The sequence below is a fragment of the Palaemon carinicauda genome, chromosome 23 (genome assembly GCF_036898095.1).
Source record: "Palaemon carinicauda isolate YSFRI2023 chromosome 23, ASM3689809v2, whole genome shotgun sequence".
Lineage (NCBI taxonomy): Eukaryota > Metazoa > Arthropoda > Malacostraca > Decapoda > Palaemonidae > Palaemon > Palaemon carinicauda.
This window is the reverse complement of record NC_090747.1, coordinates 23,639,552-23,654,708: the sequence shown is the minus strand read 5'-3', so window position 1 is coordinate 23,654,708 and position 15,157 is coordinate 23,639,552. Positions and strand designations below refer to the sequence as shown.

Here is a 15,157-nt window from a genome sequence, read left to right as displayed (position 1 = left end):
GACCAACTTTATCCACTTGATAAATCATAATTACATCCTTTTGTTAAAAGTTTTCATAGAATTACCATACTTATCTCTCTCTCTCTCTCTCTCTCTCTCTCTCTCTCTACGACGAGGGTAGAGGGAGACACGTTTGTATTTCCCCCAGTGCGCTCAAAGGGATAGAAAAGAATTACAGTACTGTACCTTCAATGAAGAGGCTTTTTTTTTACGTTGAAGATAGGATTTTCTGAAAAAAAAATTTCAAGTAATTGAAGCTTTGATAATAGAACCAAAGATATACAGAGTTATACAGAAGAAAATCTATTGAAGAATATTTATTTCATCAAAGAAGAGGCATGACTCTAACATATATCAGCAATAACTCACAATTTGGGGATAACTCGTGATTTAAAAAATATAGAGGGAGCATTCGCATTTTTTTTTCTTATCGAAAATTTGATTAAAATTATTTGACAATGAACGACGTAAACATGATCACTTGAAAGCATGTTTATAATAAGAATACTCAAGCAACGGCGTTACCTTGTTTTGGATTTTAATGAAGAAATCTTGGAACTTCTTAATATATCATAGATTCTTTATGATATTTTTACAAAGAGGGAGATCAAATAATTTGGAAGACTATGTTTAACTACAAAATTTTCATCTTATATCACAAACTTCGTATTATCATGAATGGGATTTGACTTAATGCAGGGAATCGTTAGTTTATAGGAAACGATCACTCATTAACCATTTAACATTCTTTGAAACTATTTATCATTTCACGATAATCAAACGGTTATATTTCTTGAGTCAGCAAGTTTTTGACAAGCATAAAATGTTTTCTCTCCTGATCATACAGAAAATATTCCATTCAATTCGTTAACTCCCCTTTCTAATATACATGCCACTTTCATATTTACGACTTCTCCCAACTTGTCTCACAGATGTGTCATTTCGATCTTAAAGACTTAATGATGGCTTTTAAGAACTGCTGGTTTCTGCTTAACCTGAAATCTATTTTTGTTAATGGAGTTAATAATCTATAACAATGAATCTCGGCGTATTAAAGAGGAAACTTTTTAACCTAATAAAAATGTTTGCGTGTGACTGAGAGAGAGAGAGAGAGAGAGAGAGAGCGAGAGAGAGAGAGAGAGAGAGAGAGGGGGGGATGGGTATATTCATAGATATTTGGTCTTCTTTTTGTTTTAATGGTTACTGAGATTTACTTTATTTATAGATATAACCCTCGAAAAAAAATAAAATAAAAAATAAAAAAACCGTAACATAGCAGTGTCCCATTTAGGTAATATTGGAGGTGATTGGAATTTTAATGGTTCATTTCAGTAGAGGTGATGGCGTTTTAATAATACAATAAAATTTTATGAAGAATACGTAAATAAATATGTATGTATGTATGTATCTATATGTGTATGCATGAATGTATGTATGTATGCATATATGAAATCAAAACTCTAGATGGGCCTTGATGCTTATGCAGATTTCTTAGCTCCAAAGTTATCTGTTATTTTGCGCAAGTTAGCAAGAAGAGGAGCTTATAGCACTTGTTGGAGAATTGGTGATATTACACCAATACGTTGATTTGTTTGTAGTAGCTTAAGTACAACAGATAATCGCCCAATTTCCATAACTTCCATATTATCTAAAGCTTTTAAACGTCTTTTCGAAAATCTTTTATAATGATTGCTGAAGGTAATCATCTGTTCCATATTTTGTTTATTTGGATTTTGTAAAGGCCCTGGCGCATGTGATGCCCTTCTCATAATCTCCCATAATCTACAAAAATCCCTTGAGTATGGTAAAAAAGTTCGTTTGATTGGCGTTTATTTTAGTGCTGCTTTTCATTGTTATTCTTGAGGTCCTTTTTTCATATTAAAACAGGTGGGAGAGGTTGTGTGACGGCGCCGAGTAAGGGTGTGAACTCAAAGGCAGATTGGAAACGACTGAGTTATATATTAAGGAACACTCTTCTTTATATACAAAACCTCAAGGCAACAGGACATAACATGTTCGAGAGACAGACAATGTTCAGAGCAAAACAGCAGACATGAATTTTCATGTTCGTTTGAGTGCGAGGGAAGAGCGAAGATACAAGCATATTATATACAAAAGGAATTATGTACAATTGTGTGACACACGGTTGGTACATGGCTCCCCCTCTAAAAATGACATACTGAACATGTTAAATAGGTGCCCTGAATCTGGAGAGGTAGTAGTAAAAACTGTGCCGATTAGCGACAGTGAGTGGCTGTAGAAGTCATTGGTTTGGGTGCGAGCGAGTGGTGGATGATGGGTGGCTGTTGCCGTTCCGGCTCGTCACGGGGTAGGCGAGTGTGTCCTACGGCATTCATAGGCGAGTGTGTCCTACGGCATTCATAGGCGTGTGTGTCCTACGGCATCCATAGGCCTACGGCATTCATAGGCGTGTGTCCTACGGCATTCATAGGCGTGTCCTACGGCATTCATAGGCCTACGGCGTTCATAGGCGTGTATGTCCTACGGCATTCATAGGCGTGTCCTACGACATTCACGTCAGCTTCGGTTGAAGTTGAATAGATGTCCTCTTCGTCACGAGTGGAGGCGTTGATGGAGGTTTAAAAGTCATGAAGTGGGTTCACATCACGAGGAGAGCCGTCTGCGGCAGGTTGCAGGCGAGTGATACTGGTCATTTGGTCATTTTCCCGAGGGTGAGCGAAGCCCTTTGGTCCCCCAACGGTTGTTGAGAGAGCTGAAAAGGCGTTGCTATACGGGCGGCTGGCGACGGCGAGTACTGCTGCAGAAGGTATGCGTTGACGGCGTCATAGTAACGGTGAGAGGTGTAGGGAGGATGGGGAGGCAGGAGGAGCAAGTCACTCCGGGGTCACCAATGTGACTCGCTGAGTAAGGGTTTGAACTCAAAGGCAGATTGGAAACGACTGAGTTATATATTAAGGAACACTCTTCTTTATATACAAAACCTCAAGGCAACAGGACATAACATGTTCGAGAGACAGACAATGTTCAGAGCAAAACAGCAGACATGAATTTTCATGTTCGTTTGAGTGCAAGGGAAGAGCGAAGATACAAGCATATTATATACAAAAGGAATTATGTACAATTGTGTGACACACGGTTGATACAGTTGGGTCTTTTCTTAGCATCATTATTGAATTTGTAAGAACTTAATCGCAAAAAGCTGTCGTTGATGGGCACGATAGTGAGCAGAGAAATGTTATATCTAGTGTTTCGTAGAGTAGTGTTCTTGGCCAATTACTTTTCATAATATATACATATGGCATATGGGTTCATTAGAAAACAAGCTCATTGCATATACAGATGATGATACTCTTTTTTGTATCAGTTCCATATCCTGAGTGTAGATCTTGGGTAGATGAATCTTTTACTAGATATCTAGCCAAAATCAGTGTTTGGTGCACATTATGGGGATGAAGTTGAATCCTAACAAAGCTTACATGGCTGAAGACTATGAAGCAAGATGTAGGAGATGAATGGTGACGTACTGATTTAAAAGTTCAAGACAGAGACGACTGGTGAAATCTAACCGAGTGCAATTGCGCCAATAGTTGTAGGAGACGATATATATATATATATATATATATACATATATATATACACTGTATACATATATATATATATATATATATACACTGTATATATATATATATATATATATACACTGTATATATATATATATATATATATACATATATATATACATATACATTGTATATATATATATATATATAAATATATATATATATATATATATAAATATATATATATATATATATATATATATAAAATTGTTAAGAAATCAAACGATATCAAATTGCAATTTACCAGTTGAAAGTATTATCAGCTTTTATAGTGTCATAGAAAAACAATTACTCAGTGTTACGTGTGTTGATTATGTAATAATGGAGGTAAAATGGTTTGGTTTACTTTGGGGAATTAGGCATGTGAGATATGATTTCTATCTTCTAATTCTTCAATTTCTACTTGTTTACTTTTTACTGGGCAAACAGATAAGAAAATGAAGAATTTTATCCACGAGGGATAGGCTTGAAACTTGGGAAAGTTTCCTCTTCACAAGTTGCCTCCGAGATCAAAATAGTCCGTGGGCTGAGGGGGCTCACCTTGCACCCCGCCTTAAATTGACAAAAGTGCATTTAGGTTGTAGTATTTGATCCATATTTTCATTTTTTTAATGTTCCCATTGAAAAAATAGGGGACGCACTACCACTCCTCGGCCACTTTATTTGATGACATCATCGAATTTTGCTGCTGCCAATTTTGGGGTAGGGTAAACTTAGACATAACTCCGGACTGAATGGTCACAGAAAGATAAATGACATATCAAAATGTTTGCTTTGGACCCCTCTAACAGATAAAATAGACAATTTTCAATTATGTTTAGTAATTAGGTCACCAGAGGTCAAGAAGGTCATCAAATTTGGGGTTAAGTGAAATTTTTAGGCACCTCCATAAATGTACCCCCCAGGACCAGCCAGACCAGTATTTGATGACTTTTTCTGCCTTATTTCATCTCTAGAGACCTTAAGAATAGAATGATACCCATTAAGTTTACTTATTGTCCAAATCAAGGAAATGATATGTTATGTAAAAAGGCGTCAATTTTCAAATTTGTCATTTTTTGCCTCAAAATCGTAAAAACTGATAAAGCTCTTGCTGATGGCCGAAATTTCTGATAATTTCAGGTAGACTCACCTCAGGAAAATGCCAAAGAGAAAAGCTAGCACCGAAAGACCAGCACCTGTCAATACCCGACATCTGCATAATTCACGACGGTAACGTTAAAACAACTGATTTCGTCCGGTTCTCCCAACTGCAAAATCCAGAAGAACGTTTTGCCAGTATTTGCAAAGTCCGGGATAGAAGACAGTCTCAACCGATTGGGTCGTCTCTACGGCGTGAATAGCATTTGTGGACAAATCCCCAACAGTATGGAGAAAATTATGGTTACCATCGTGAGTGTTATCAGAGATTCACCAAAAATCTAGACCGCCTGAAACCTAGGAGTGAAGTCACCGAGGGTCCCTCTATGAGGCCAAGTCGTCGCAGTTCAGCTGACAAAGTTATATTTGATCAGAACTGTATCTTCTGTAAAAGCTATGAGAGAAAGAAAGTCTGTGTAGGAGGGTCTTGGACCTCAGAGGGTCTTTCATATTTTTCACATGGTGGTGGGGACACTATCATCGCATTAGCAGAACAACGGGGTGATGAAGAACTCGCCACTCGTATTCGAGGGTATGATCTTTTTGCGTCTGAGGCAAGGTATCACAAACATTGCCACATGAAATACTGTGATCCATCAACATGGAGGAGTTCCAGTGAAGAGGTAAAGCAGGAGGTCATGGAACGTGAAAAGACTCATGAACTTTGTTTCTTGAAAGTATGTGAAGTGATTGATCGGAGGATAATCATTGGCCACGAAATAATGCTAATGACAGACCTTAGAGACATATTCATTGAACATTTATCAAAGACTCCCTTTGAAAATCAGAACTATCGCACAGAGACACTGAAACTGAAATTGGAAAAACATAAGCTGTACTCAGAAAAGCTGTGTATTGTATCTCTTGATAGACGGGGTGGGAAACTGCAATCTGCCTTAGTATTTAGCAATGATCTTGATCTTGCTACTGCTGTCAGAAATAGCTATGGTTTGCATAGGCCTAGTACTCAAATTGATGATGTTGCTCTACTCCTACGCCAGATAATTAAAGATGCTTTCTTAAAAGCCGGTGACATGCCATGGCCACCAACTGCTGGGTACCTAGAAACATTGGAAAGTCCTGTGCCAGAGGGTTTGCAGAAATTCCTCCGCCTAGTTATTTGTGGTAATGGGTCATTGCCTTTGTCAGAGAAGACAGAGCGCCTTGTGTCTTCTCTTGGTCAAGACATCTGCCGAGCCGCCACAAAAGGCGAGTGGAAGCTACCAAAGCACATTCTTGTGTGTATGACACTCCGTCATCTTTTTCGTAGTGCACAGTTAAATACGCTTATGAATAGACTGGGGCATGCAGAAAGTTACTCCTTCTCGCTTGAACTTGAAACAGCTCTAGCTACCGCCCTAGCAGAGGCTACCAGTGTTCTTAGCCCTAACATTATTTGTAACCCCTCTGGCTCGTCCTTATTCCACAGTGATTTTGACAACTTCGATCAGTATGTCAATGATCTATGTGGTAGTGGGTCTGTGCACACAACGCATGGGATCATGTTGCAAAATATCCAGAAAAGTGAATCAGTGACAAAGCCATTGATCCAATCAATATCAAAAACAGGGAGGAGGTCCTTAGTAACATCTGAGCCAGAAAATCTACCACCGTGTTACATAAACCAGAGGAGCAGCCCTCAGATGACCATCAAACACCTAACTGTTCCAGGTAGTGATGGGACATTGGGCAAATCAGGCCAAATCAACATCACCTGGTGCATTGCCAGAATGCTTAGCAGATCAGCCGGTCAGTGTGTTCCAGGATGGGGTGGTTTCATATCAGAAACTGGAGTTAAACCTGCCAACCTTACAACCATTGATTACAACCCAGTAATCAATCATCCAATCACTGAGAACAGTACAGTTCAGGAATGCCTAAGGATGTCTAGGCAGTGCTCAGATGAAGTTGGTCATCGATATGCAATTACATCATTTGATTTAAGTGTTTGCATGAAGGCATACCCAATACTGTGGAAAAACCCGGACACTTACAAGGACCACATAGTTATGATCGGGACCTTCCATACAGTATGTGCCTACTTGAAAATGGTTGGCAAGAAGATGGATGGGTCAGGGTTTTCTGAAATATTGCTGGAAGCAGGACTGATGTCAAGTGGCTCTCTCCAAGGAGTGATAACAGGAAAGAATTACAGCAGGGCAATGCACTGCCATAAGGCTTTGGCAGAAGGACTTGAAAGGATGTTACTTAGAAAGTTTGAGTCACTGAATGGTGGATTACAGCAGCGAATCCCAGAAGAATCGATGACAAAAGTGATCAGCCTAATTGCAAATAGAAACAAGGAAGGTTTGGTTCAAGTCACAGATGACGGTCCATTTCAGGAGTACTTGGCTGATTATGTTGAATTCCGACTTCAGGTTAGGAATGGAAGCCTTGGAAAGACTGGTGCATTTTGGCTGTCTTATGTCGATCACATCTGGCTGGTGCTCTCCCTTCTCATGGCCGTGAAGAATAATGATTTCTACTTGTACGGAGCATGTTTAAGTATGATGGCAGATTTGTTCCATAGTTTCGATGGACAAAATTATGCACGCTATTTGACATTTTTCTCTGTCTATTTGGCAAACATTGATGAGACTCACCCTGGAGCAACCGAACTATTGAAGCTTGGAGCAATCAGTGTAGCCAGATCATACATTCCAGGAAACCAATGTGCTGTGGACAAAACAATAGAGGAGACTTTCATGAAGCATGCAAAGTCCAATGCTGGAGCTGGAGGAAAAGGTACCGGGGTATCAGGGCTACTAGGGAATTTTGAAGCATACAGACGTTGGGCAAAAACTGCTCATGAGAGATCAAGGTACCTAGAGGTAATGCTACAGATGGTAAATATGGGGGGCGAAAGCAGCAGAGACAGCATGCATCGTGATACCCGTCCATCACAGATCCAGAAGAGTGAGAAAGCCACCAGGAAGATCATTGATGCTGTGGAAAGTTTCCTCAACCCCTTTGAAATTGACTCTGAAGGGCTGGTCTGTCTCCTTTCTGGTGCTTCTGTTCTTATTGATATTTCAAAGGATATTGAGATGGCTGAGGAAAGAGGAAAACAAGCAAAGAACGCATTCATAACAGAGAGACTGAAGAAGAATGATGACTTCTTTGCTCCACTGCCCAAACAGAGGCTGAAAACTTTCGCTGACATTGGCAAGAAAGCACTTGTCAAAACATCAAGTAACAAAACAGTGGAGTACAAACAGCAAGAGAATATCGCATTCAAATTGTTGGTCAAGTCTCAAAACCACAAATTAGATGTCCAAGAATTTCTACGATACCCACTCATGCCTGTGCCATCATCACTTGGGACACCAGATGGGTATCTTCTGAAGACAGACAAGAGCAAGGCATTCCACCACTTAGTGAAAGACACGAATGATGCCGCTATTCCTCCTGACAAAGCTACCATGAATGTAGAAGATGGAAATGCCGTGTTTCACTCAATGAAGGAAATGCCAAAAACATTCAAACAGATATGTCAAAACATCTTGTCCATCTCTACAACTGGGAAATCCAGCGTGATTTTCAGCACTGACACTTACATGCCCAATTCAATAAAGACCCTAGAGATATCAAATCGTGGCTCCGGATAAAAACGGTTGGTTAGTGGAGAAAACACAAGGCGACCAGATAACTGGAAAGAGTTCTTGAGTAATGACGACAATAAAACTCAGCTCATTGAATTACTCTTGAGGGTTTGGTGCATGGAAGAGAATATACCGAAGGTGGAGAAAAAGAAGCTTATTTTAGTTTGTAAGGGCAAGGCGTACGAACTCAAGGCAGACAATGAGAAGATCACTGCATTTCAAATTGAATCTCTTGACTCAACGCAGGAAGAGACTGATTCACGTGTCATTCTCTATTCAACCTATGCCAAGGATGAAGGATATAAATTTGTTAGGGTTCGAAGTCCAGACAGTGACATATTCTTCATACTTCTGTATTACGCTCCAAACTTAGGTGTGCAACTCCTTTTTGATACTAGCACTGGGAATAGAAGGCGACTGATAGATGTCACAGAAATATCGAAAGGGTTTACACCAACTTACTGTGCCGCTCTCCTTGGTCTGCATGCATTCAGTAGATGCGACACGACCAGTGCCTTTAAAGGAATTGGCAAGTTAAAACCGCTGCGAATTCTACAGAAACGCCCAAAGTACCAAAAAGTCTTCAGTTGCCTAGGGGAGTCCTGGGAGGTAACAGATGAAATCTTCCTTGCTCTTGAGGAGTTCACCTGCACCATGTATTCTGCCAAAACTAAGACAAAGGAGGTTGACCAGCTTCGATACCAAATGCTCGAGTTAAAGTGCAGTGGGCAGTTGCTGGATTCAAAGAAGAATGTTGATCTTTCATCTCTTCCGCCACCGAGAGTGTGTCTAAATGAGCATATCAGGAGGGTGAACTATCAGGTTGCGATATGGAAACGTGCCCATTGTCCCAAACCTGAGGTCCCTCATCCAGCTGCGGATCATGGTTGGATAATGAAGGATGGAAATCTAGAACCCTGTTGGTTCAAGGGAACTGCACTTCCTACAAGTATGGCTGATATACTTGAGACGATGGACGATGATGAGACATCTGATGATGAAAGCCTTGATGAAAACAATGAAAGTGATGGAAATTTTGACGATGACTATGAAAGTGATGATAGTGGGTCCGATTCAGACTAAAAAGGTTTCAAGTAACAAGATGGTAAATTTCAGGCTCGAAGGACCAAGGACCTCCCTTGTATCACAAGATATTTCCAATAATTGCCTTTCTATTAATTAAAAGTGGACCCAAAGGTACCCAAGTAGCCTATCATACTTTATACCTTGTGAATTTTCCCAATGAAGTCTTGCATCATACAAGTATATTGTACACACATGTACAGTTTTATTGTATTTCATTCATGATTGTCGTAACCATCAAATAAAGCATTACTGTTGTTAATTTATGTGATTTTCCCCAAATTTACTGACGGACTTGTTAAGACTGCCTTTATTGGATGCTGTGACCTCAACAAACTGGGTGAAGACACGAATATTATCTCTCTTGCTGCATTCACGGAGTTATAGCCAAGTCAATATTACGGCGTCCGGAGTGGCGGCCATCTTGAATTTCAGCATGATGTAATTTGGATTCTCTGACCCCAAAAACGTGGGAAAACACACCAAAATATTTTCCGTAGCCCCTCTATAAGAAGAGTTATGAGCTTTATCAGTTTTTTACGATTTTGAGGCAAAAAAAAACGACAAATTTGAAAATTGACATTTTTTCATAACATGTCATTTCCTTGATTTGGACAATAAGTACACTTAATGGGTATCATTCTATTTCTTAAGGTCTCTAGAGATGAAATAAGGCAGAAAAAGTCATCAAATATTGGTCTGGCTGGTCCTGGGGGTACATTTATGGAGGTGCCTAAAATTTTCCCTTAACCCCAAATTTGGTGACCTTTTGACCTCTGGTGACCTAATTACTAAACATAATTGAAAATTGTCTATTTTATCTGTTAGAGGGGTCCAAAGCAAACATTTTGATATGTCATTTATCTTTTTGTGACCATTCAGTCCGGAGTTATGTCTAATTAAGTTTACCCTACCCAAAAATTGGCAGCAGCAAAATTCGATGATGTCATCAAATAAAGTGGCCGAGGAGTGGTAGTGCGTCCCTATTTTTTCAATGGGAACATTAAAAAAATGAAAATATGGATCAAATACTACAACCTAAATGCACTTTTGTCAATTTTAAGGGGGGGGTGCAAGGTGAGCCCCCTCAGCCCACGGACTAAAACTCTTGTCAGTAAAAGCTATTGCGTTCATTATCAATGACAGTTTATGGAAATTCAATTTTGAAGCACTCACAATAATCTTCATACCTTTCCTTTCCGTTCTCCTTTTTTTTTTTGAGAGAGAGAGAGAGAGAGAGAGAGAGAGAGAGAGAGAGAGAGAGATACACCTTTATGAGTTTTCTTCTTGTTACGCTGTCATTAAAGATCTCTTTCACGCAAAGATAATTATCTATAAGCGATTTAAAAAAAAAAGAATTCCCATACTTGTAGAAGATATTATGAGTATTCATTACTTCATTCAACAGCAATGTACATAGAGAACATTTAACTGCACGAATTAAGTAAATTCCAGAAATTTTAGAAAAAAACCTGATCCAAAAAGAAAAATAAATATTTCAATTATATAATCAAGATCTTTCTTTTAAACATAGAGTGATATATTTCAGGGAATCTGATAGAAAAAGTTTAAAAAAAAACCAGCCTTAGTTTGAAAGTCATCTCTGTCACTTTTATTATATCAACTGATTATAAAAATTCAAAAAATTAGATTTCTTTATATGTGAGGTATATCGGCAAATTATATGCCTGAAGCATGTTACTTCCAAACTAAGTTCTACAGCCTGAGAAAGTTTCGGCACATTTTGTTAGGACACAAAGTAAATGTACTTACCGATCATAAACCCATCTGTGATCTATTTAAGAAAAGAGCTTTCACTAAAAACTTAAAGTTTATTTAGATGGTTTATTAGTGCACTAGAGTTTGTTCCAGAATTTAGATTCATTCCAGGTAAGTTTATTACTTTAGCAGATGGATTATCGAGAGCACAGGAGGATACTGAAAGAATTATCACGACTAACACCTTTGTTTCAGCTGTCAGGTTGTAGACTTAGATTTGGAAAGAGTCAAAATAGAACAAAGGAAACAAACAAATATCAGGAAAATAATAGGAGATTTGAGACAAGATGAGAATTCTAGGTCAGATTTTGAATTAATAAATGGGATATTATATAAGAAGGCTAAGGATAGGAGTGCTTGTTCTAGACTATATGTACATGACACACTGACTAAGGAAGTATTAGCTATAACACATACCCACAAGTTGGCAGGACATCCAGGAATCAAAAAGACTCTGAGAACAATAAGTAGGAATTATTTTTGGCCTAAGTGCAGTGAAGAAGCAAAGGAATTTGTAAATGAATGTCAAACTTGTAATAGGCATAAAGGTCATGTAAATGTCAGAGCTCCTTTAGAAAAATATCCTAGTAATTCAAACCCTTTTGAGGTAGTTCAGATGGATCATATGGGACCATTTTAAAAGATATTGAGAGGGAAATAATTATTTGCTGTCTTTCATTGATTATTTGACTCGGTACTTAAAAATTGTTCCAGTTAGAGATCGAACTGCTGTTTCGGTTGCAGAAGCTTTAAAGACCAGAATACTCACAAGACATTCGTGTCCGGAGGTACTTTTTGGACAATGCACCCGAATTTACTAGAAAAAATAGTAAAACAGATCTGTGAATTTTCTGAGATTAAGAAAGAAGCCGAGTTCAAATGGGACAGTAACAAGGGCAAATAAGAAGATACTGGATATACTACGAACTATCATTAGTCCAACTACAGAAGATTAGGATATAGCTTTAGAGGATGTTCAGTTTACTTTGAATAACACAGTGAGTGAGACGGTAGGAGAAACCCCATACTTTTTGCTTTATGGTTATCAGAAAAGACTACCTAACTCATTGTTATGGTGACGCAAATCCTCCTAGGCACACATATGATTACCAGGACTATGTAGCTTGGAAACTGCAAATAACCTTTCAAATAATACGACAGACCATACAATCTCTAGAAAAAAGGGCAACCGGTGAATAAGAAATAGCATACACACACGCACACACCACACACACACACACATATATATATATATATATATATATGTGTGTGTGTGTGTGTGTGTGTTTGTGCGTGTGCGTGGGTGGGTGGGTGTGCGTGTGCCTTGAGCGGTATATATGGATATATATGTGTATATATTCATAAACTTATATATATATATATATATATATATATATATAAATAACACACCTTCGAATAAAAATTTGAAAGGGAATCATACTACGATTCATCCCATTGTGAAAACTTAGTCCCTCAGAGTTAATTAACCAACTCAAAGCTATCTCTCTCTCTGTCTGTCTCTCTCTCTCTCTCTCTCTCTCTCTCATTGAAACTGGTCTTAATGAATAAGGTTTAGTCTCTCTCTCTCTCTCTCTCTCTCTCTCTCTCTCTCTCTCTCATTGAAACAGGTCTCAATAAATTAGGTTTAGTCTCTCTCTCTCTCTCTCTCTCTCTCTCTCTCTCTCTCTCTCATTGAAATAGGTCTCAATAAATTTGGTTTATTCTCTCTCTCTCTCTCTCTCTCTCTCTCTCTCTCTCTCTCATTGAAATGGGTCTCAATAAATTAGGTTTAGTGTCTCTCTCTCTCTCTCCCTCTCTCTCTCTCTCTCCTCTCTCTCTCTCTCTCTCTCTCTCATTGAAATAGGTCTCAATAAATTAGGTTTAGTCTCTCTCTCTCTCTCTCTCTCTCTCTCTCTCTCAATGATACTGTTATTAAAAATGAGGTTCTCTCTCTCTCTCTCTCTCTCTCTCTCTCTCTCTCTCATTATATCTGGTCTTAATAAAGTAAGTTATTGCCCTCTCTCTCTCTCTCTCTCTCTCTCTCTCTCTCTCTCTCTCATTGTGACAGGTCCTAATAAATGTTTATCCCCATAAATGATAAAAAATCGATACCTTGAGAATTGGTGACAAAGCAGCTCTTTTGAAACGAATAAAATTTAGTGATTACCAGAGCTATATCCTGTTCAGAATATTTTCTCCTCTTCCTAAAACACATTTTGTTTTCGGAGAACATTTCGGTCACATTTGGATGGTTTTTATTTCAGGTATCTATCAGTAGCCTTGTTTCATTTCTTAACTTAGTCAATATCTGTCCAAAAAGTAAGTCAGCTCTTTGTTTTTTTTTACCATTCATAGCTAGATAACTCATGACCGAGTTGATTTATCATTGAAATTCACTATATTATGAAACTGCTTCCCATTTGGACATTGTTTATGTTATCAATGATTCATTGAATGGTTTTCGTTTACATTAACAAAAACTTAGATAATTGTATATTATAGTGTTCATTAGATATTACATCATTCAACTAGTTTATAAACATTTTTGAGCTCAGGCCATGTCGTCCTGATGGAAGTTCCTAATATATATATACCCTAGAAAGCTACTTTCTAGGGTATATTTGACTACATTGATATTCCCAGAGAATTTTACCTTTAGGTATCTAGAATTCTAACTCCTGGAGCGAATATCCCTAAAAAATCTCACAGGGATATCACATAATATCAGAGGACGTATTCTTGACACATCACATAGCTATCTTCACCCCGAACTGTATTAACACTTCGAGGGGGTTATAGTGACAAGAATCCGAAACGAGAATGAAAAGAGAGCCGCTCATAAGGCATCTCTCCGCTTCCGTTTCCAGTGTGTATCTGATGAAGGTGGTAGCGCCCTCTTTATTCCTTGTAGCGATATACAAGGTGCTACAGATACTTTATTATAGGGAGGGGTCAATAAGCCCTTTTACAATAAAAGGAAGGGTGGGTTCATCAGGACGACATGGCTATCTCACCTAAAAATAGATTTTTCGCTTTGTTCAAAATCCGTTTTTTGGGCTCAGGCCATGTTGTCCTGATGGAAGTTTACCAGAGCATTACTGTATCTGTGGATTCTCAATCGGTGCCAACTCTCAAGAAAGTATTTTCCTGGTCCGTCTAGACCTAGAGACCTATGATGTTACCGTCATACATCATTTCATCTAAGCATGAACTATGTTAGTGCTTCTTGCCCTACAGGGGAGAGTCATACTAGACTCTGGAAAACTCTCGAGGAGTACATAATAACTTATGGATGACAAAATGACAAGCTTGTATAGTGTTCTCGCCCTACACAATATAAAGCAAAGTTTGTATAAGAGTCGCCAATGTCAGAATTAATTTGTGATACCTTCCCCAATGTGACTATTCTGCCACTATCCCGTTAGGGTACCACGTCAACCCTTCCTAAAGAAGGGTTAAAAAAAGTGGACTTTTGCTTGAAACAGGGAACAATCTTAAAAGACATACCATGATAAAAATATTAATATTTTAATCTCAATGCTCAGTACATTTTCAATAAAATGAGTGTGGGCGAATAAAACGCAGGGTTCACTATGAACTAGTTTATTAAAATTTAATAAACGTACTTATCAGATCAACCTTTATAAAATTTATAAAAAGTGGATGATATCCATTAAAGCATAAAGAAAACAGTCAACAGAAAATATTGTTTCATCTGCCAGGATTCTATCTACAACAGTTTGATATTGAACGTGAATAAGTCGTGAAGGGTCGGAGAGTCTTTCTACATCAGTTCACTATTGATCGCATATAGGTTGTTATCGGTCGGAGATTGTTTTTACAACAGTTAGGTATTGATAGCAATTAGGTCATGAGTGGCCGGGAAGTCTTTCCACAATAGCTCGGTATTGACCGTTAATAAGTCATGAATGGTCGGGGAGTCTGTCTACA

The 15,157-nt window shown here is 38.4% G+C and overlaps 1 protein-coding gene across 1 annotated transcript in view; it reads left to right on the top strand.

Annotated features, from left to right (window-relative positions):
• The first annotated feature begins 5,058 nt into the window (after positions 1–5,058).
• Positions 5,059–15,157, top strand: part of LOC137617484 (uncharacterized) — a 21,769-nt gene continuing 11,670 nt past the window's right edge. The window contains exon 1 of the mRNA XM_068347505.1: positions 5,059–8,076. Within this exon, the coding sequence (XP_068203606.1) occupies positions 5,069–8,076 (3,008 nt within the window). The 5' untranslated portion in view covers positions 5,059–5,068. The remainder of the gene's footprint in view (positions 8,077–15,157) is intronic.